This window comes from Geotrypetes seraphini, chromosome 1 (genome assembly GCF_902459505.1).
Source record: "Geotrypetes seraphini chromosome 1, aGeoSer1.1, whole genome shotgun sequence".
NCBI lineage: Eukaryota > Metazoa > Chordata > Amphibia > Gymnophiona > Dermophiidae > Geotrypetes > Geotrypetes seraphini.
The window spans coordinates 81035055-81058922 of NC_047084.1; the positions used below are offsets into that span (position 1 = coordinate 81035055).

Below are 23868 nucleotides of genomic sequence, written 5' to 3' on the forward strand. Positions count from 1 at the left end.
CTTATAGGTCACGGTGAGTCCCCCAAACCATCTCCAGAATACCCTAGACCCACTTATCTACCACCCCAATAGCCCTTATGGTTCAGGAGCCACTTATATGCCAATAAAAAAGGGTTTTGGGGGTGTATAGGGGAGTGCACATGTTTAAGTATCAATGCATTGATTACAGGGGCTTATGGGCATGGGTCCTCTTCTCTATGGGTCCCTAACCCACCCCCAAAATGACTTAAGCTGCCTCTGGGCTGGACGACTAGGCTTTCCTATGCCAGGCGGCCAGGTTTAAAGTTTAAAGTTGTGAATAAAATTTTTATGGGGGTGGGGGGATTGGTGATCACTGGGGTAGTGTGTGGGGGTTTGTTTTATGTGTTTGAAGTGCTTATCTGGTGAGTTTAGGTGGGTTTTTGTGACTTAGACCATGTTTTACATGGTCTAAGTCACAACGTCCAAGTTCCATCTAAGCTCTGTTGGAAAACTTTCGGTTTTACATGCTGTACGACTAAGTCTAAGCCGGCCCACTTCCTGCCCAACTCCTGCCTTCGACACGCCTCCCAAAATGCCCCGTTTAGCTTTGGACGTTGAGCGGCACTATGAAGGCCTAGGTCGTTTTAAAATACGTCCAAAATCCGGTTTTATTATCGGCGCTTAGACGTTTTTGAGAAATGTTTGTCCAAGTGCCGACTTAGGCCGGTTTTTGGACGTTTTTCTCTTTCGATTATGAGCCCCATAGAATCTAACTTTGTGATCTTAATTTTTATTTTCAAAAGAGATTAATCTGAGAAGACTTTACCTTAAATATATGTTTGAAGACTATTAACATCTAATATTTTCAGGCACATACAAATATGAAATAAATAATATTAACTTGCCATATTAAATAGTAAGTTCAAAATCGTTATTCCCAGTACTAAAATCAGTAAATAAACGAGAAAGAAACAATAAACCCCAATGGTTCACCGCGGAGATCTCGCACCTCATTAAGGAGAAGAAAAAAGCGTTTCTCTCCTACAAGCGCACGGAGAAAAGAGAGGCAAAGGTAGAATATAGGACCAGGTCTACAGCGGTCAAAATGGCAGTTAGGGAGGCAAAACTTCGAATGGAAGAAATTCTGGCACAAAACATTAAAAAGGGGGACAAATCCTTCTTCAGGTATATTAGTGACAGAAAAAGGAACACAGGCGGGATAGTACGCCTTAGAAGGCCGGACGGAAGTTACGTGGAAGCAGATTCCGATAAAGCCGAACTACTGAATGAATACTTCTGCTCAGTCTTCACCTGTGAGGCACCAGGACACGGTCCGCAGTTGAAGGCAACACAAAGCACCGAAGAACCGTTTCAGAATTTTGAGTTCACACCAGGTGAAGTTTACAGTGAACTGGCAAGACTCAAGGTGAACAAAGCCATGGGACCGGACAATTTGCACCCAAGATTGCTCAGAGAATTGAGCGATGTCCTGGCGAAACTGTTGGCTGAGCTATTCAGTCTCTCCCTAAGTAAGGGGAAAGTTCCCCTGGACTGGAAATTAGCTAATGTTGTTCCTCTGCATAAAAAGGGTTGCAGAGCAGAGGCTGTGAACTATAGATCGGTGAGTCTCACATCAATAGTGTGCAAACTCATGGAAACACTAATTAAAAGCAAATTGGACACGATCTTGAATTAAGGGAATCTTCGGGATCCCAGTCAGCATGGATTCACCAAGGGTAGGTCCTGCCAATCCAATCTCATCAGCTTCTTTGACTGGGTAACAAGAAAGTTGGACTTGGGAGAGTCTTTGGACGTCGTGTACCTGGACTTCAGTAAAGCTTTTGACAGTGTCCTACACCGCAGGCTGCTAAGCAAGATGGAATCGATGGGGTTAGGAGAGACACTAACTGCATGGGTCAATGATTGGCTGAGTGGCAGACTTCAGAGGGTGGTGGTTAATGGTACCCTCTCTAAAACATCGGAGGTGACCAGTGGAGTGTCGCAGGGCTCGGTCCTGGGTCCACTCCTTTTCAACATATTCATAGGGGATCTGACTCAAGGGCTTCAAGGTAAAATAACACTATTCGCCGATGACGCCAAACTATGTAATATAGTAAGTGAATGCAGTTTACAGAATTATATGGCGCAGGACCTGCTTACATTGGAAAGTTAGTCCTCAACCTGGCAGCTAGGTTTCAATGCTAAGAAATGTAAGGTCATGCACCTCGGAAGCGGAAATCCATGCAAGACGTACTTCTTGAATGGAGAAACTTTAACTAGGACTTCAGCAGAACGAGATTTAGGAGTAATCATTAGTGCAGACATGAAAACTGCCAATCAAGTGGAGAAGGCTTCATCTAAGGCAAGGCAGATATTGGGTTGTATCAATAGAAGTTTCGTCAGCCGAAAGCCTGAAGTCATAATGCTGTTGTACAGGGCCATGGTAAGACCTCATCTGGAGTACTGTGTGCAATTCTGGAGGCCACATTACAGTAAAGATGTGCGCAGAATTGAATCGGTTCAGCGGACGGCCACCAGGATGATCTCGGGGCTCAAGGGTCTCTCGTACGAAGAGAGACTGAACAAATTGCAGCTCTACACTCTCGAGGAACGTAGGGAGAGGGGAGACATGATCGAAACATTTAAGTACCGTATTTTTTCGCATATAACGCGCGCATTATACGTGGTTTTTATGTACCGCGCATACCCTTGCACGTTATACGCGTGAGCGCGTTGTACGAAATTTTTTTTACATAGTTCCCCCCCCGACGTCCGATTCACCCCCCCCGCAGGATCACTCGTACCCCCACCCCGAAGGACCGCTCGCACGCACTCCCATCCGCACCCGCACCCCCACCCTGAAGGACCGCTGCACCCTCACAGCCTCCCGACCCCCCCCCATCATGTAGAAGCTCCTACCGGTGTCATGCTGCTTCCTCTTGGCGGTCCCGACACCCGACACGATCGGGGCAAGAGGGAGCGCAAGCCCTCTTGCCCCAGCCAACCGCAGCACCCCCGACACGATCGGGGCAAGAGGGAGCTCAAGCCCTCTTGCCCCCCCCCGACTCCCCGACACGATCGAGGCAAAAGGGAGCCCAAGCCCTCTTGCCCCGCTGACTCCCCAACTCCCCGACAATATCAGGCCAGGAGGGAGCCCAAGTCCTCCTGGCCACGGCGACCCCCTACCCCCACCCCACACTACATTACGGGCAGGAGGGATCCCAGTCCCTCCTGCCCTCGACGCAAACCCTTAGGTCCCACCTGGGGGCGGGGCCTGAGGCACATGGGCCCAACCCGACCATGTGCCCAAGGCCCCGTCCCCAGGAGGGACCTAAGGCTCCCGGGCCTATTCTGATTGGCCCAGGCGCCTTAGGCCCCACCAGTAGGCGGAGCTTTGGGACAGATGGGCCAATCCGGCCTCATTCCGTCGTAGGCTGCCTGCCGGACAGGCGAGTTTGGCTCCCGTCTGTCCGGCCAACTACACAAAGGGGGGTGGGGGTCGGCCAGGGGGTTCGCGGGTCGGCTGGGGGGGCGGTCGGAGGTTCTTGGGGGGGCGGTCATTGGGGGGAGGGGGGTTTGCGTCGAGGGCAGGAGGGCCTGGGCTCCCTCCTGGCCTGAACAACTAGCGGGGGGGGGGGACGCCAGGGCCAGGAGGACTTGGGCTCCCTCCTGGCCCGATATTGTCGGGGAGTTAGAGAGTTGGCGGGGCAAGAGGGCTTGGGCTCCCTTTTGCCCCGATCGTGTCGGGGGTGCCGCGGTTGGCTGGGGCAAGAGGGCTTGAGCTCCCTCTTGCCCCGATCGTGTCGGGGGTGCCGCGGTTGGCTGGGGCAAGAGGGCTTGAGCTCCCTCTTGCCCTGATCGTGTCGGGGAGTCGGGACCGCCAAGAGGAAGCAGCAGGACACCGGTAGGAGCTTCTACATGATGGGGGGGGTTGGGAGGCTGTGGGGGTGCGAGCGGTCCTTCAGGGTGGGGGTGCGGGTGCGGGTGGGAGTGCGTGCGAGCGGTCCTTCGGGGTGGGGGTGCGAGCGGTCCTGCGGGGGGGGGTGAATCGGACATCGGGGGGGGGCATTAGGCTTTCAGGGTGGGGACAGGACTTCAAGGGGGAGAGGAGAGTCGGGGCGGGCGAAAAGAGAGTCGGGCAGCATGCGCGGTATACGGGTGTGCGCGGTATATAAAAATTTCTGTACATAAATTTGTGGTTTTCGCACGCTATACCCGCGTGCGCGTTTTACACGGGTGCGCGTTATCTACGTGAAAATACGGTACCTCACGGGACGTGTCGAAGTGGAAGATGATATTTTCTTTCTCAAGGGACCCTCGGCCACAAGAGGGCACCCGCTCAAACTCAGGGGCGGAAAATTTCATGGCGACACCAGAAAGTATTTCTTCACAGAGAGAGTGGTTGATCATTGGAACAAGCTTCCAGTGCAGGTGATCGAGGTAGACAGCGTGCCAGACTTTAAGAATAAATGGGATACCCATGTGGGATCCCTACGAGGGTCAAGATAAGGAAATTGGATCATTAGGGCATAGACAGGGGGAGGGTAAGCAGAGTGGGCAGACTTGATGGGCTGTAGCCCTTTTCTGCCGTCATCTTCTATGTTTCTATGACTCATAATTAATATAGCATAGATTAAGAATATTAACTTCTTTCGTTAAGTATAAAATACCACAAAAGATCATTGTCTATTTGCCATAAAAATGCTAACTCAACAGGGCTAGTCATATCAACAATCTTGTGGTTGTAAACTTCACTGAAAATAAACCCATAGCCACATGATACCAGCAAACTTCTAATTGCAGCCTCAGTACAACCAAGTCTTATTGCCACAAGCACATTAAACTGATATGATTCAAGTATTCCCAATATCGGTTCTTCTGAGCAGCCTTTAAAAAATGTATAACTGTCAGGGTTCTTCAGTTTACCTTACAGTGGTCTGTAGTTGCAGCTTCTTTTAAATTACAGCCTGCATCAACTTCTTAATCTAATTTACTATTTTAAAGTACTAAAATAATTAAAAATCATGCTTTAACTTAGAGCATCTGTGATGGTGAAAGAGTTCAGTCACTGTTGCCATCATTTTAAAGAGGCTCTTCTCCCTGACTGACATAACTAACATTCAAACTAATCAATCTTAAAGAGATAATCCTTCTACTAATATATATTTGCTCCATTAAAAATAACAATAAAGAATGGAGGGAGAGCAGAAGAAGTGATGCATGTCGGTAACAAAAATCTCATGCACAAATACAGGATGTCCAGGCCGGTACTTGGAGAGACCTCTCAGGAAAGAGACTTGGGAGTTCTGATCGACAAGTCGATGAAGTTGTCTGCGCAATGTGCGGCGGCGGCAAAAAGAGCAAACAGAATGCTTGGAATGATAAAGAAGAGGATCACGAACAGATCGAAGAAGGTTATCATGCCGCTGTATCATGCAATGGTGCGCCCTTACCCGGAGTACTGCATCCAGCCTTACATGAAGAAGGACACAGTACTACTCGAAAGGGTCCAGAGAAGAGCGACTAAAATGGTTAAGGGGCTGGAGGAGTTGCCGTACAATGAGAGGCTAGAGAAATTGGGCCTTTTCTCCCTTGAAAAGAGGAGACTGAGAGGGAAACATTCAAAATACTGAAGGGAATAGACTTAGCAGATAAAGACAGATTGTTCACTATCTCCAAGGTAGGGAGAACGAGAGGGCAATCTCTAAAGTTGAAAAGGGATAAATTCCGTACAAACGTAAGAAAGTTCTTCTTCACCCAGAGAGTGATAGAAAACTGGAATGCTCTTCCAGAGGCTGTTTCGGGGAAAACATCCTCCAGGGATTCAAGACAAAGTTAGACAAGTTCCTGCTGAACCAGAACGTACGCAGGTAAGGCTAGCCTCAGTTAGGGCACTGCTCTTTGACCTAAGGGCCACCGCGTGAGCGGACTGCTGGGCACGATGGACCACTGGTCCACCCAGCAGCAGCAATTCTTATATTCTCAAGCAATTCAAACTGTAGTGTAGGAGCTGCTCTTCTACTGCAAAAGGGAGGGATAAGTCTCACTTATCAACATACACATAAAGTGGAGAAAAAGCCCTCATTAGTGCTCACAAAGAGCTAATACCATACTGCAAGCGTCAGACTAGCATTGTACTGGCTGGTATGGCAGGCCTACACCAGTCATAAGTCAAAAAACTCCACTTATAGAGACAGTGCTCTAATTCTCTCATAGAGCAGCATGCAGAGTACTGAGTTCAAAAGGACATATGGGGAAAACCACCGAAATAGCTAAAAAAAACAGAAAAAAATGGCCACTTATCTTAAACTGTTCAATGAAAGTCTAAATTGTGTCCTGGTGTTAGTCAAGATTATTCAGTTCCCAGCGGGAGTATCCCGTTTCGCCGGTTGCATCATCAGGGGAATGTAGCAAGAACAATCCTCCGCTCTGGCTGTATTGCAAAAAAAAATGGCCATTAAAAATACCCATATCATCTGTCCATAGCTATTGTCACCCTAAAATGTTAGGTCCGGCTATATTAATCACCTAGATTGATGGCATATAAATCTCTAAATAAAAAAGTTTCAAAAATGTAGCCACCATCTGTAAAAACATAAACTGTTAATGTTCCTTATAACATTAATGGGATAGTACTAGGCGTAGCAAAAGTTGGCTTTTTACCACATCTTTGTTTTCCACAAGAGTCACTAACCTGTAATATCTCAGTACTGCATATTAATGATTCCCATGGAACACGAACAATGCAACTTGTGATGAACCTCACAAGCTGAATTATTCTGTTTCCTGAGATAATTGGTCTGCCAATTTACTGCCTGGTGGTCTCAGAGAGCACATCTTAAAAGTGCTAGCATGATACCCATGAATTTCCCCCCCCCTCCCAAGATAGCCTTTCATCCCCAGCCTCAGAAGACATAAGGCCTGCCGCATCTAAAAAAAACCCAACACATCATACCTCGTCCTCTCCCTAAGGCCTACCTAACCCCTGTAGGCCCGTTGGTCCTACCTTAAGACATCTCTGGTGGTCTAGGGTAAGAGTGATCCCCAGTAACTTATGCTCATACAGACAATGGGTTCAAAATGGCTGCCTCAACCTCTAGTAGTTCACTTGGTACTACTGCTAGGGGTCAGGCTGCAATTGACTTGTGGGATATGGAAGTATCATTGGTGGGATTGGGATTAACTGGGGGGGCAGGAAGGGGGAGCTACTGGTTTTTTTTTTCCTGCATCAGCTTCTAAATATGGCAGTCAAGAGGACTGGACTGCATGCTAGCAGCTTGATGCTTCTGGGAAGTAGAACAATGCACTTGTTGCAGGTTTCCGGGTCTCGCTGCGTCTTGTCAGGTAGAAACCAACATTTCAGCCATCATGCTGTGGCTTTCGTCAGGGTATGCTGTGAGGACTGCAATTTGTCTTTGTAAATAGTAGGTTCACTGACCTAATTGGGAACAGGGCAGTCTGTTGGTCACTAATTTGAATTTTGGTGGGAAAGTCAATTGGTCACAAATTTGAATTTTCAGACCCCACAACTTACCCTGAAGAAAGCCACAGATTATCTTTGATGAATTTCCCTTTCCCTTTAATGCACATTAAGTTTAGTGAAAGGGCTTCTCAGTCTGTCAACTCCACTTTTCCATATATGAATATTTCATCAATATAACACTTCCATGTTATAATTTCTTAATCAAAAGGATGTTATTTTAAAAAAATCTCTTCAAAATTCACAACATATAAATTAGCAATATCAAGTGTCATACAGCATTCCTTCTCAGGGCCTTTTATCTGTTTGTAAAAGAAGCTATATAAATTAAAATGTTTTTTCAGTTAAGGCAAATACACCTAATTGAACCATAAATTCTTTCAGAACTTATGATTTGTAAAATTAAAACTTTTTAAAATAATTTTTAAAGACATTTTTAAATTATGAGTTATTTTGTATACTATGGGCTCATAATAAAAAAAAGTCTACAAAGTGGCCTAAAAGGGTACTTGGACGATCAGAAAGCCTGATCGTGTAAGTACCCATAACCAAAGTTGGTTTTAGACGTATCTAAAATCAGCTTAGGTCTATCCCCTACCTCTAAATGCATAGAGCGAAAAGAGGCGTTTTTAGAGGAGGAAAAAGGGCGGGAGGTGGGCTGACCTATACATTGGCATATAGCAGGCATAACCAAAAGTTTAGGCAGGTTGCCTAGTTTCAGCCCTTATATGTTTTGACTTAAACCAAGTCAAAACAAGTATAAGTGCCGAAAAAGGGGCCGATGAGCTGATCACTGCTGCTGTGATGAGCTTAGCGGCCACGGCAACCTGCCTACCCCCCACTGCAACCATCATAGCAGGAGAAATGGCTTATCTCCCCCGCTGCGTCGGCGATCAGCCACCCCCCAAACCACAGCACTTCAAGGTGAGGATCGCGATCCTCACCCCAAAGTGCCGTGTTTTGGGGGGATGGCCAATCGCCATCACGGCAGGAGAGATGCCCAATTTCTCTTGCCATGATCCAGTCCCCCCTCCCGACAAGATAGGGGCAGGAGGGAGCCCAACCCCTCCTGCCCCACAAAAACCCGCACCTGTGAAATGATCAAGGCGGGAGGGAGCCCAACCCCTCCTGCCCCACCAATACCCCACCTGCACCTGTGACACGATCGGGGCAGGAGGGAGCCCAACCCCTCCTACCCTATTGAAACCCCCACCCACACCCGTGACAAGATCAGGGCAGGAGGGAGCCCAACCACTCCTGCCCCACCAAAACCCCCTACCCCCACCTCCACTAAGATACAGTTAGTAGGGATCCCAGGTCCTCCTGCCCTCCATGCACCCTCCCCATGATCGCTCCCCCAAACCCCACAACCCCCCACCTAGCGACCCCCACCCTGTACCTTAACAAAGTTGGCTGTACAGATGGGTCCCAAGTGCATCCGTCCAGCAGGCCCGCCATCCTCAGAATGGCGGGCCTTAGGGCCTAATTGGCCCAGGCACTTCAAGCCCTGCCCACAGGTGGGGGCCTTAGGTGCCTGGGCCAACCGAATTGGCCTAGTTGCCTTAGGCCCCCTGTGGGCGGGGCCTTAGGCACATGGGCCCAACCCAGCCCATGCGTCTAAGGCCCCCACCTGTGGGTTGGGCTTGAGGCACCTGGGTCAATCAGGTCCTAAGGCCCGCCATTCTGAGGATGGTGGGCCTGCTGGATGGACAGGTTTGGGACTCATCCGTACAGCCAACTTTGTTAAGGTACAGGGTGGGGTGTCCAGGTAGGGGTCGCAAGGTGGGGGGAGGTTCGGGGGGGCCGATCGGGGGTTGGGGGGCGATCATGGGAGGGGGTGCATCGAGGGCAGGAGGGCCTGGGAGGGTGGGGGGTAGGGGGTTTCGGTGGGGCAGGAAGGGCTGGGCTCCCTCCAGTCCCGATCTTGTTGCAGGTGGGGGTTTCAGCGGGGCATGAGGGGTTGGGCTCCTTCCTGCCCCAATCTTGTCGCGGGTGGGGGTTTTGGCGGGGCAGGAGGAGTTGGACTCCCTCCTTCCCCGATCGTGTCGGTGGGGGGGGTCTTGGGTCACCGGGGCAGGAGGGGTTGGGCTCCCTCCTGCGCCGATCGTGTCGGGGGGGGGGGTCATGGGTTGTCAGGGCAGAAGGAATTGGGCTGGGGAGGGTGGGGGTGGATTCTGTAACCGGTGTTCTTTTTGACAGACACCAGTTACAGAATCCAGCTTTTAGGCAAAGGACTGGCCCCTCCTTCGCCTAAAAGCGCTTGTGTTGGGCGTTTGGGACTAAGGCTTTTCTTTGGTTGATTATATGTTGTTAGTGTAAACGTAGTGATGGTCTGGGCGTTTAAACAGTTGAATGTAGAGGCAGGCCATTATTTAAAAAATAAAAAAATAAAAAACACCTCCTTTTGAACATTTTTTTTTGAGAATGGACATTTTCCCTGCTTCTACTTTCAGCGTTTAGGGCCTAGGCCAAAAGAGGACTTAGACTTTTGTTTTAATTATGAGTATGTTTAGTTAACTTTTATATGTTTTTAAATTTTAGTTGTACTTATCCTGTAATGTAGCTTCAGAGTAAAACATGGCCATATTGGGTATTCTTAGAATTGTTTATTGACAGAGTATGCAAATTTAGGGGCCCTTCTATTTAAAGTGTGTTAAAATTTGCAGTTAGCAGGGCTTAACATGGGATATTCCCATGTGTTAACTGCAAATCTAATGCAGCACTTTTCAACATTTTTCCTTCCCTTTTATTTTGCAGGTCTTATACTAATGTTATCCTCAATAATAAGTCAAAGACCAATAACCCTCCTATTGTGATGAATGTAAGAAGGAATTCTTTGCAAAAACTTCTTATCAATAAATACTTATTTATGTATACTTTTTTAGAGAAAGAATAGTGAACTTCCTAGAATCTAATGGATTACAGGATCCAAGGCAACATAGCTTTACTAAAGGTAAATTGTGCCAAACGAGCCTGATTGAATTTTTTGATTGGGTAACCAGAGAACTGGATCAAGGACATATGCTACATGTAATTTACTTAGATTTCAGCAAAGCCTTTGACACGGTTCCTCATAGGAGGCTCTTGAACAAACTTGAAAGGCTGAAGTTAGGACCCAAAGTGGAGAACTGGATTAGAAACTGGTTGACGGCCAGACGCCAGAGGGTGGTGGTTAATGGAAGTTGCTCAGAGGAAGGAAAGGTGAGTAGTGGAGACCCTCAGGGTTCGGCGCTGGGGCCAATCCTGTTCAATATGTTTGTGAGTGACATTGCTGAAGGGGTAGAAGGAGAAATTTGCCTTTTTGCGGATATTACCAAGATTTGTAACAGATTAGACTCCGAGGGGGTAGTGGAAACATGAAAAAAAATCTACAAAAGTTAGAGGAATGGTCTAAAATTTGGCAACTAAAATTCAATGCAAAGAAATGCAGAGTAATGCATTTGGGGGTTAATAATCAGAAGGAGCCGTATACTTTGGGAGGGGTGAGGCTGATATGCACGGATGGGGAGAGGGATCTTGGGGTGATAGTGTCCGAAGATTTAAAGGCGAAAAAACAGTGCGACAAGGCGGTGGCTGCTGTCAGAAGGGCTACTGGGCTGTATAAAGAGAGGCGTACCCAGTAGAAGAACGAAGGTGTTCATGCCCCTGTACAAGTCGTTGGTGAGGCCCCACTTGGAGTATTGTGTTCAGTTTTGGAGACCATGGAGGGTGATGAAAATGATAGGAGGTTTGTGCCAAAGGCGTATGAGGAGAGACTGGAAGCCCTGAATATGTATACCTTAGATGAAAGGAGGGACAGGGGAGATATGATTCAGACATTCAAATACTTGAAAGGTATTAACTTAGAACAAAAGCTTTTCCAGAGAAAGGAAAATGGGAAAACCAGAGGACATAATTTGAGGTTGAGGGGTGGGAGATTCAAGAGTAATATAAGGAAATTCTTCTTTACAGATAGGGTGGTGGATGCCTGGAATGCGCTCCCGAGAGAGATGGTGGAGAGGAAAACGGTGACAGAGTTCAAAAAGGCGTGGGATGAACACAGAGGATCTAGAATCAGAAAATAATAATAAATATTGAACTAAGGCCAGTAGTGGGCAGACTTGTGTCTGTATATTGCCGTTTGGGGGAAGATGGGCTGGGGAGAGCTTCAATGGCTGAGAGGGTGTAGATGGACTGGAGTGAGCTTTGACGGAGACTTCAGTAGTTGGAACCAAAGAACAGTACCGGACAGAGCTTTAGATTCTTGCCCAGAAATAGCTAATGAGAAGAAGAAGAAACAAACCAACAAACTTTTAGATTGAATCAGGTTGGGCAGACTAGATGGACCATTCGGGTCTTTATCTGCCGTCATCTACTATGTTACTAAGTGTTCACGGCCGTCTGCCTTTGGAACAAGTCCTATCAGAACAACCACCTATGAACGATCATTGGTCTCATGGGCCTTTTATTTTTATATTATTTTTTGTCACTATTAGATACTTTTTATTGATAACATTTTTTTATTATTTTTAAATTCCTAATTTTAAACTATACATTTTTTTAAAATTTATTTATTTATAATTTTTCAATAACATATCAAGTATCCACTTGTACAGAAAGGTAAAGTTAGGCAGGAAATAAAATACAATTCAAATTATGGTCTACTAATACTCAAGTCCTCAATATGGGTCCAAGATGTAGAATCAGCGAGAATATAACAAAGAGATAAAAATAAAAGCTAACAATTATGTTGGCTGAGACAGGAGATCAAACAATCTAAGTGTACTTCATATTCTTCCTCCTATTTTCAGTCGCTGACAAGAAGGTTGTCAGTTGGCTAGGATCAAAGAAAACATATTTTTGCATTTGATACACTATCACACATTTACATGGGTGGCGAAGAAAATAAGTCACCCCAAGAGCAATAACACCTGGCTTTACCAACATAAATTCACGTTGACGTTTTTGTGTGTCTCGTGATAGATCTGGATACATTCGTATTTTAGACCCTAGAAATTCTTTCTGTCTATTTTTAAAGAAAAGTCTTAACAGCCAGTTCTTATCCGGTGCTAAGGCAACTGTAAGAAGAAGTGTTGCCAGCTTTGCAACTTCCCTGTCTGATAGTTCCAGCATTGTAGAAATATTAAGCAATTGTTGATCATCTTCCTTTAACTTTTCTTCCCTTTTAATTGGTAAATAATACACTTGAGTGAATGGCGGTAACAATTCTTCAGTAATTTCCAACACCTTCATCGCATAATGTTTCAACATGTCTCTAGGAGTTACTGCCGCAACTCTAGGAAAGTTAATTAGTCTAAGATTATTATTGCGGGAAATGTTTTCAAGAGACTCCAATTTTCTCCTTAAGTTGATATTATCTCTCATCGGTGTTTCTGTAATTTGTTTGGAAACTGTCATTTCTTGGGAAGAATTTAATGTTGATTTTTTTTAAATCTTGTAGATCAACTTTAATATTCTTAATTTCATTGTCTTAGGTATTAATTTTATGCTCTAACTGAGAGAGCTGAAGATTAATTGTTTTAGCTAAATCCGCCACAAGGTCCCAAATAGCTTCAAGAGTTACCTCTTGGGGTTTCTTTAATGTAAAGGAAAGTTTTTTAGAAGAAAAGTCAAAGTTCTCGCCAACTGGAGTTCCCTCTTGGCTGCAGCTCTCCTGCTCACAGACAAGCCATGGTGCTGGCAAGTCCCCAGGTTCCGAAGGGATACCCTGTAAATACAGGGATTCCAACTCCATGCTCTACTCTAAGTTCCCATTAGCTTCCGGGGAGAGTCCCTCATTGACTTCCGATGGCTCCTCCACCCGCGGGGAGCTGGCAATCCGGGGAGGAGGGGGAGGCACTCCAGCATTGGGGCTCAGGGTGGTTTCTAGGCCCAAGTACTCAATCTGAATAGATGTTGCTTCAATATTCAGGGCTTAACTTAATAAACCCTAAAGTACTTAGGGTGTCTTCTATTAAACTGCACTAGCTGTTTTCTAGCGCGGGGAGCCGCGCTGAATGGCCCGCGCTGCTCCCGACGCTCATAGAGTTCCTATGAGCGTCGGGAGGGGTGCGGGACATTCAGCGCGGCTCTCTGCGCTAAAAACTGCTAGCGCAGTTTAATAGAAGAGAGAGCTAGCTGCTAGCTGTATAATGTGGCTTCAGGATTAACTCAGCTGATATAAACGGCTGAGTTCCTTATCATGTTCTGCTTTGCTTAACAGAGCACCTCCATTTCACTCAAATGTGAGCATCCTCATGAGATCTTCAGCTATACAAGCTAGTTGTTCATTCTCATTTAGCCATCAATGGGCCTCTTGCTCTGCCAAATCGATCAGCATGGAGACAAACGCCCTCGTTTAGGTAAAAAAATGGGAATTTAAAATTTTTAAAAAAAATAAGTTATCAATAAAAAGTATCTAATAGTGACAAAAGGTAATATAAAAAGAAAGTCACATGAGACCAATGATCGTTCACAGGTGGTTGTTCCGACAGGACTTGTTCCAAAGGCAGACGGCCGTGAACACTTGAGGTCTTTTAGCCTCTAAAAAAGTATAGGTATTTATTGATAAGAAGTTTTTGCAAAGAGTTCCTTCTTACATTCATCACAATAGGAGGGTTATTGGTCTTATTCTTATGTTGTCAGTGTGCATTACTTACCTAGAGTTAACACGAGAATACTTACCATCTCCTATTGAGGAGGCACTAAGGAGAAAATTCTATAAATGGCGTTCATAATGCAGCACACACACACACACAAAATGGTGTTGAACATCTTTCTATAGTGGCCGTTCCGGGTTTGGCACCATTTGTAGAACAGTGCATAGTGCTGGGATCTGAGCACAGCTTTGGGGGCGAGGCGTTACACCGACTACAACCAGGTGTAAATCTCAGTGTGCAAGTTTGGAATAGACCTCCCAAATTCTATAACGTTGCGTGGATTTTAAGACCACGCTCCTAACCCACCAGTACTCCTCCCACGTCCACACTCCTTTGATCTACGTGGAATACTGTTTCTGCCTGGTTTTGGCACCTTGCATCCATTGGAATGTTTTGTGACACTGAAAAATTTGGTGTAGAATTAGTTGCCAATGTCCAGCACCATATATAGAATTTCCCCCAAGTGCTCCCGCATTAACCCTGAAGCATTAAGGGCTCCTTTTACGAAGCCGCGTTAGCAGCTTTGTCGCATGCACATTTTTAGCGCGCGCTAACCCCCGCGCTAGCCGAAAAACTACCGCCTGCTCAAGAGGAGGCAATAGCGGCTAGCGCGGCCGGCAAATTAGCACGTGCTATTACGCGCGTTAAACCGCTAACGCGGCTTCGTAAAAGGAGCCCTAAGTATAATGCGCTAGCTGGCTAACATGTCCTTGCCCCCTCTCCTCCCAGACCATGGCCCCACCCACAAATATTTTTGAGAAATTACTGTTCTGTGGTTTAGCATGTACGGAAGCAGAAGAAATACCACAAAATGCTTTAACATGTTTGTGCAGTAGTCTGTTTTTGCATGCTAACCTCTCATTAAGGAATTAACACTCTTTAGTAAAAGGACCTCTTAGTTCCTTAACTTGAATTTACTTTTTTTTAACATTTTGGATTTTTTTTGTTGTTGTTTGTTTCTCTTTGTTTGTGTCATTTTGCATTTCACTTTGTTTTGTTCAATTTTCTGTTTTTAATGCATACAGTATTTTCTGTAATATCTTAGTGTGCAATATTGATAATGTGTTCTATAAACTGGTTATCAAAGAATACAGAAACATAGAAATGTGACAGCAGATAAAGGCCAAATGGCCCATTCCCAGCATCTACTATCTCCTCCTCTCCCTAAGAGGTCCCATGTGCTTGTCCCACACTTTCTTGAATTCAGACACAGTTTTTGTCTCCACCACCTTTACCGGGAACCTATTCCACACATCTACCACCCTTTCTGTAAAAAAGTATTTTCTTAAATTACTCCTGAGCCTATCAGCTTTTAACTTCATCATATTCCCTCTCATTCCAGAGCTTCCTTTCAAATGAAAGAGTCTCACACCATGCATATTTATGCCAAGTAGGTATTTAAACGTCTCTATCATATCTGAACCCATACATATTGAGATCTGTAAGCCTGTCCCCATACGCCTTATGATGAAGCATTGAAAAGGTCAGCCAGGAGAGCTGCCAGAACATCCCTAAGTTCCTTCAGTACCCTCGGATGTGCATCATCTGGCACTATTGCTTTGTCCAACTTCAGTTTAGCTAGCTTCTCACGAACACAATCCTCTGAAAATCAATCAGGGTCTACCACACTTCTGTTACTATTTGCATTTTTCTTCTGCGGTCATGCCAATTAGGCACACTTTTGCCTCTTACTCACATGAATGATCTGTTGCAGAATGAGCTGGATAGGTTTCCAAATGAAAGACTTACACATCTAAGTATCAGCACTTACACATGTATGTGTGTGGGGGAGGGGAGGAGAGTTATCAACATGGGCTACCATTAAGACATGTGACCCAATAATTAGCCAGCAGGAAAGAGCTTGGCTACCTCCTGAGGGCCACGGTTATCCTAGATATTCAATGCATCCAGGGCAAAGATTGTTGGTTCAGATTTAGCCAGCCAAGCCAATTTTCATTGGCTAGTCAGCTAAGATAAAATGGCCAAAGATAGACCTGTGCCAAAGATAGATATGTGCCAAAGATAGACCTGGCCAAAGACAGACATGTGCCTCAGCCAGCTGATGAAAATCAGCGGTTACCTGCTATGTCGCACAACCTCGATATCACTGGACAACAAAGTTTTTGCTTCTTCAACACTTTTGGGTTTATCTTACAGATTTTTGGCTGCTGATCACGAAAATCACATTTAAAATTACATATCATGTACCATTTTAACAAAAAAAGTACATTTTTACATTTTGTTGTTATACTTTCAGGCTAATGCAATTAATTCTTAGCCTTATTCTTAATATAGGCCTATTGCTCACATTATATCTTGCTGGATATAGTGTGGGCATGTCCAGGTGTACATTCAGGACAGGTTACATAATGTCCATGGAAATGATGCATTCTGGGCATGCCTGGGCATGTTTGTACATGGGCTTGATGTATGCTGTCTGAAAAGGCTATATAAAAGCAGTTCGCATACAGGGATAATCTTAATTACGTGTCTGTCAGTTCAGGTGCATTTTGATGCTTCAAGGCATAGTATTGTCTATGTAAGTAACTTAGTAAGTCAGTTAATTATTAATTGCTATGGATGATTTGTGACAACAGAAATGTTTCGCCGATGTCACAGCAGCTGTGATAAATTCTGCTACATTTGTGGTGAGTACATACTTAAGCCTCAATGACGCACCATGACTCGACTTGTTAAGAAAGCCTATGAGCTGTACTTAAATTGCAAGATTTGTGATCAAGACAAACCATGGGCTCCTCACATTTGTTGTGCAAGATGTGCCATCGATCTTAGAGCTTGGCTCTGAGGTACTCAGAAGTCAATGCCATTTGCTATCCCGATGATATGGCGAGAACAGAAGGATCACTTGAAAGACTGTTACATCTGTATGACAAATGCATCAGGTTTCTCTGGTAAAAATAAGAAATCAATTGAATACCCAAATCTTCCTTCAGCCATGAGACCATTGTCCCATAATGACAATCTTTTAGTACTGAAGCCACCAGAGAAATGGAGCTTATACAAAACCGATGAAGAATCTGCAACGTACCCGCCAAGCACTGACAGTGACATTGATCCTCATTTTGAGCCATGTACTACTGGTGAACCTCATCTTAAAACATAGTTAGAATTAAATGCCTTGGTCAGGGACTTAGGTTTGTCAAAATCAAAAGCAGAATTATTGGGTTCAAGACTGTAGGGATGGTGTTTGCTCTCACCAGGTTCGAAAATTTCTGTCTTTCGAAGCTGCCAAGACAATTTAAGAAATTTATTTGCACATGTTGAAAACCTCTGTATCTTCACTGACATTGAAGAGTTGTTCACAGTATGAACCACAGGATTGGCGTCTTTTTATTGATTCATCAGTGTTAAGCCTCAATGCTGTTTTGTTACACAATGGCAATGTCTACCTGTCAATACCTATTGGCTATGCTGCACACATGAAAGATACCAAAAAAGAGAGGCAGTAAGATCAATCGGTCCTCAAAGAGATTGCTCACTGACCAAGTACTTGTGAGCACACAAAGGGTGAGACTCCGAAGAGCGCAGCCGCGCTCCTCTTTGTTATCTCCACCCTCCCCCAGCCGGCTCGATGGTCTTCAGAGTTTAGTTATTCTGGTTCCCGAAACCATGCCTGGTTGACCTTGTTTTTCTGCGGATCTTCTTGCTTTCGGGAGACCGTTTCACCACCTATCTCCAGCTAAGTCGGCATTTTTGATTCTTGTGGGAGTTTTCTGGGGGAGGTTCTCTAAGAGACTGTTGATTGACCTCACTTGTGTTTGTTACTCTGTGCTTTATTTTTTGCACTTATTGATTTATATCACACACCTTGGAAGTACCCCATGATGGTGTGGGGGAAGGGACTGGTTGTCCTTGTCTCATGAAGTGAGCGTAGGAGTATTGCTCCCTTCGCTGCTTTATCACACTGAGGGTACTCCTTCACCAAATTAAATTATATTATATTAACTACTCTTCGGAGTCTCACCGTTTATGTGCTCACAAGTACTTGGTCAGTGAGTAGTCTCTTTGAGAACCGATTGATCTTACTGCCTCTCTTTTTTGGTATCTTGTTAAGTTTCTTTGGCAGGTTTTTTGGAGTTTATTTTTGTTTTTGCACACATGAAAGAAACATATAAAAGCATGGATTTGCTATTAAAGCATATCCAGTAAATAAAGTACCACTGGAATATATGCAGTGATCTTACAGTAATATCTCTGCTACTTGGAATGCAGCTTGGATATACCAAATACTGTTTTATTTGTGAATGGGACAGCCGTGCTAAGGAGTTTCATTACATTCAAAAGAACTGAAACCAAAATGGATGACCTTGCATTTCTTAGCATTAAATTCCGTAAGAATTTGGTTTCAGGACAGAAAAGTGTGGTGCATGAACCACTTTGTTGACCCGACAAAGATATTTTTGCCTCCTCTTTGCAAAAAACTTGGACTGATGAAAAATTTCATAAAAGTGATGAACAAGGACGGCAAAGGTTTTCTTTATCTAAGACAGATGTTTCCAAGAATAATTGATGCCAAGATTAAGGAAGGCATTTTTCTCAGTCCACAAATCAGACACGTCATCAATGATGAGAGATTTGAAGATCTGTTAGTCGGGCCAGAGAAAATCGCCTGGAAAGCATTCAAGGATGTCGTTGAGAATTTTCTTGGCAGTTACTGAGCACCAGACTATATTCAACTGATTGACAACCTTCTTAGAGCATACAAAACCACGAAGTGCAACATGTCACTGAAAATGTACTTTCTACATTCACATTTGGACTTCTTCTCCGCAAATCTTGGTGCAGTCAGTGATGAACATGGCGAAAGGTTTCATAAGGACATTGTCACTATGGAAAAAAGATATCAGGGCAACTACTACATTTTGATTTCATAGGGTAGCATAGTGGTTAAAGCTAGAGCCTCAACACCCTGAAGTTGTGGGTTCAAACCCACACTGCTTCTTGTGACCCTGGGTACATTAGGTAGATTGTGAGCCCACCAGGACAGACAGGGAAAACTGCTTGAGTATCTGCATGTAAACCATTCTGAGCTCCCCTGGGAGAACAGTATAGAAAATTGAATAAATAAATAAAGACCTGCACAGTTCACCCAGTCTTCCCAACAAGGTGGCCAGTCTTGAATCTGGCACTCTGCACAGGTTCCAAGTCCTTATGATTAAATATTGATACATTAATCTCTGTCTCTCCTTTCCAGTTTTGGGTCACAGACCATAGAAGTCTGCCCAGCAACAGTCCTACTTCCCAATTATAGGAGTTGTCATCAACACCCACCCCAGCCTTGATCCTAATCTGATTTTGCCATTTACACAAGAGCTGAAAATCCATTAATATGGAAATTAGACATTGACTAAACTCAGATGAACATCAAGTTTCAAGTTTATTAAAAATTTGATAAAATGCTAATCATAAATTCTAAGCATTTTACAATAAAAAATGTAAAAAGGGGACCAGTTAACAAACTATTAATAACATAACATTACTTACATGAAACAGTAGGATAGTGGGGAGAAATACAATTTGAAAGAAAGAGAGAACATTTAAGGATAAAAACATTGTGAAAGGGAAAAGATACATTTTTGTATAGAAAATGAATTTTTGTATTGAAAATGTGCTAGAAAAGTCCCATAGACCAATTAACAGTCATATGCATCTTTAAATAAAAAGCTTTTGAGGCCACCCTTGAATTTATCCAAATTCTGTTCAGACCTTAAATATGATGGTAACGAATTCCATATTGTTGGGGCTATTATTGCAAAAGAAGAAGCCCTACGGACAGAAGACAGAGTAAGGATGGAAATTATACTACTTTTAAATTGTTTTTTTTTTTCATATTTTCCTCTCACAGAGTTATCCTTCGCACTCCTCAGCAGACATCAATTCCAGTCTTCCTCCAATGTCTACTTTCCACCGTAGTGGTACAAACCATTACAGCACCTCTTCCTGTACACCACCCGCCAATGGAACAGACAGTTTAATGAGTAAGTAATAGAAAAGTCTTCCATGTGGATGGTTCATCATAATCTAATTCACTTTAGCTGATTTTATGTATCCTTCTTAATTTGATTGTAGAGTGCATATTACTGTATAAATTGAAGCAAGTAACATGGTTTGCATTCTACATGAATCAATATACTCTCGGTTCAGTCATACATGCTTTAGTTGTTAGTATTTTTGATTATCATAATGCTCTTTGAATTTGTCTTCCCGGGAAGTCATTAAGAAAGCCACAAATAATAATAATAATAATTTTATTCTTTTATACTGCTAAAGCCATAGTAGTTTGAGGCAGTTTACAATAAGAAGAGCTGGTCAATCAGCGATGATAGGCACAATGTAAAGTCACAGAATACATATAAGCAGGATACAAAGAAAAGAAAAGCTGGAATAATCAGCGAACAATCAGCGAGAATAGGCACACTGTAAAGTCATCAATACATGTAAGCAGAGTACAGAGAGGGTTTGAGAGATCTTGGTTACAATTCGGTTAGAGTATAAAGAGATAGGGCAATAGTAGTTCTTAGGATACAAATCGGTTGTACAAGTTTGTTTTTACTAGTTTTCTAAAAATTAGATAGGATGAGGAGTGCAAATTGCATAATTATGTTACCCAGCCAATTGTTCATTTGACCTGCTTGGAAAGCAAGGCCTTTATTGTTGGATGGGTGAACATGTGGACTCTGCGTGTAGGCCTAATAGAACAATCCAAGTTGAAATGAAAGACCAAGTACGTAGGGGCCGAACCAAGAATGGATTTGAAACAAAGACAGGTAAATTTGAACAGGACTCTTGCCTCTAGGGGCAGCCAATTAAGTTTTTGATAATAGGGGGTTGTGGTCCCATTTTTTTATGCCAAAAATCAGTCGTACTGCCGAGTTTTGAATAATTCAGAGTCTTCGAATGGTTTTCTTGAAAGAACCCAAATAAATGATGTTGCAGACAGGTGGTAAGGGGTAATAAACTAGTATGTGTCCCTTGCTGGCTAAGTTATATTGGTTTCCGAGGCCTGAGTGGATAAGATTTAAACTTTTAGTCCTAGCTTCTTGTAGGTTTTAAATGCCAACAGTCCTTAAAGCAGATACTGTAGGTTTCAGTGGCATCACTGAGTTAGAGATTTGCAAAATTTACTTAGTACTACACTTTCCCCTCCCCATTCGCGGTTTCTGCACTCGCGGTTTCACATAATCGCGATTTTTTTTCTGGGGAGGGGGAAAATTAAAAAAACATATTTTTGACCTCCCTGCCGCCTTCCCGGCCTTACCTGGTGGTCTAGCGGGCTTTCGGGGCAGGAGCGATCTTCCTACGCTCCTGCCCCGTGCAAATCGCCATGAGGAAATGGCTGCAGTGAGTTCCCGTAGTCTCTCGAGACTACAACGGGAACTCCCACAGCCATTTCCTAATGGCGATCTGCACGGGGCAGAAGCGTAGGAAGATCGCTCCTGCCCCGAAAGCCCGCTAGACCACCAGGTAAGGCCGGGAAGGCAGCGTGGGGGTGGGTCAGAGCTGGATATTCGCGGTTTTTCCCGATTCGCGGTCCGGCTCTGCCCGTATCCCCTGCGAATAACGAGGGAGAAGTGTATAGATCTGTCCATTCGAAAGTTGCAAGAGAAAAGTAGACACAAAAAGGCAACACAAACAGATGTTCTACCACCTGAGAAGTCTTTCTATTGTAATAAACCAGCACAGTCTGAACTGGAGGGCTCATGGTTTCTGTCTGTGCCACTAAGGGCTCCTTTTACAAAGGTGCGCTAGCAGTTTTAGCGCACGCACTGGATTAGCATGTATTATAGCTCGCGTTGGCCGGAAATCTACCGCCTGCTCAAAAGGAGGTGGTAGTGGCTAGCGCATGCTATTCCGCGCGTTAAGGCCCTAGCGCACCTTCCTAAAAGGAGCCCTAAGAGATGTGACAGAAACTCCTCAACCTCCTCTCCTTATATTCTTACTCTGTTTTGGCACACCAAAAAACACATCTATAGAAGAATCTGGAATATTTTTATTATCTTTTGTCACTAATAGCCCCCCTGCATCCACAAAACTATAGAAAACACCCTGGTGATGTTTTATTTTCTAAGACAGTAAACACATAGGGGTCCTTTTACTAAGGCACGCTAATTGATTTGGCGCATGCGAAATTGGTTAGTGCGCCTTAGTAAAAGGACCCCATAGTAACGTTGAGAATAATATATGGCAACAGTGGTCATCGTATTTATTTAAATACTGGCTGCAATCTTTAAATTAATACTCATTGAAAAGTAACGAGACTTATGAGACTGTTTCATGTTAGTCCTATTAATAGGTTTTAATTTTCCATTTACAAGTTTACCTCATTTACATAGTTATATATATACTAGTCATTAAACCCGTTACATTAACGGGTGCTAGAATACTGTTCACCTTCTATGTTGCCCCTTCCATTCACTGCCCTCTCTTCTCTTTCCATCCAGTGTCCGCCCCCTCTCTCTCTGTCTCCTCCTTCCTTTTGCCTTGGTCTGGCATACCTTCCTCCTTCCCTCCAAGCCATTCTCTCCCCCTCTGCTCCCTTTCCTCATTTAACTACTTCATTGGTCAGCAGCAGCATTCACAATTCATTGCTGTTGCTGGCTTCAGGTCTTTCTCTCTGGCCGGTCCTGTCTTCATGAAAACAGGAAGTAGGCAGGACCGGCCAGAGAGGAAGGCCTGAAGCCAGCAACAGCAGCGAATTGTAAACGCTGCTGCTGCCTGAAGCACCCGAGGCAGAAGCTTCTCTCCCCTCCCAGCCCAACCCCCGCTGACTCTGCGACCCTCCCAGCAAGATGACTTTAATATCAAACCTCCCTCCAGCCTTGGCAGCCGCAGCACGCTAGATAGGCTGCTTCGGCTTTCTTCTGCCGTTGAGTCTCTCTGTCGCATCATTGATTTATTTATTTATTTATTTATTTAGATTTTTATCCCGTCCTCCCAATAGCTCAGAACGGTTTACAAATGAACATACACAGTGGGGAGTAACTAGACATATAAGTAGTACAACAGGTTTAGTGATTGGATTTATAGTTTTTGGAGAGAATTAAATACAGGGAGAGTAAGCAGAAAGAGAGAAGGGGGAAATACAGTAGTTTAGTTTAAGGGAAGTTAAAGCGTTTAGGTACAATTTGTTAGTGGATAGAGTAAGAGAGGGTCATACTGGAATTTCGGGAAGGTGATAGGAGAGTGGAGGGTGGGGCTTATGGGGGGGAGAAGACAGAGGAGATCTTTAGTTGAAGAGGAGGGTCTTTACCGATTTACGGAATGTTAATAATGAGTTCTGTTGTCTAAGTTGGGGGGGGAGTTGGTTCCAGAGGTGTGGAATGAAGTGGCTGTAGGATCGTTTGTGGGCAGTTTCTGTGAGCAGGGATCTTCCGGGGGGGGTGCATAGGCGTATCTCTGACTTTGAGCGGAGGGTGCGAGTGGGGTTGTAGATGGGAAGCTTGGATTTTATGTAGGAGGGGGTGGTGGAGTAGATTCTCTTGTGAGCAATTGCCAGGGCTTTGAAAGTACAGCGTTGGCTAATTGGGAGCCAGTGTTCAGCATGGAGTGCCGGGGAGATGGAATCGTGGTAGTTGAGGTTGTGTAGGAGGCGGATGGCTGCATCCTATTGCGGCACCTATCTTTTGGTCGCTTCTTATAGAATTTGCCTCAGAGTGACTCACAAATTATAGATTAGATTAGCTTAGATTAGATTTGGGGGGTAGGAGGGGGTTAGTAAGCAGTGGGGGAGAAGTGTATCCAGTATTCATCTGGTCAGTTTGGGTACCT

At 44.4% G+C, this 23868-nt stretch overlaps 1 protein-coding gene across 16 annotated transcripts in view; it reads left to right on the forward strand.

Annotated features, from left to right (window-relative positions):
• TCF4 (transcription factor 4) overlaps positions 1 to 23868 on the forward strand; it is a 901809-nt gene that overhangs the window by 750203 nt on the left and 127738 nt on the right. For all 16 annotated transcript variants that reach the window (XM_033934037.1, XM_033933979.1, XM_033934084.1 and 13 more), the window contains one exon: positions 19946 to 20078. In XM_033934037.1, the coding sequence (XP_033789928.1) occupies positions 19946 to 20078 (133 nt within the window). The remainder of the gene's footprint in view (positions 1 to 19945; positions 20079 to 23868) is intronic.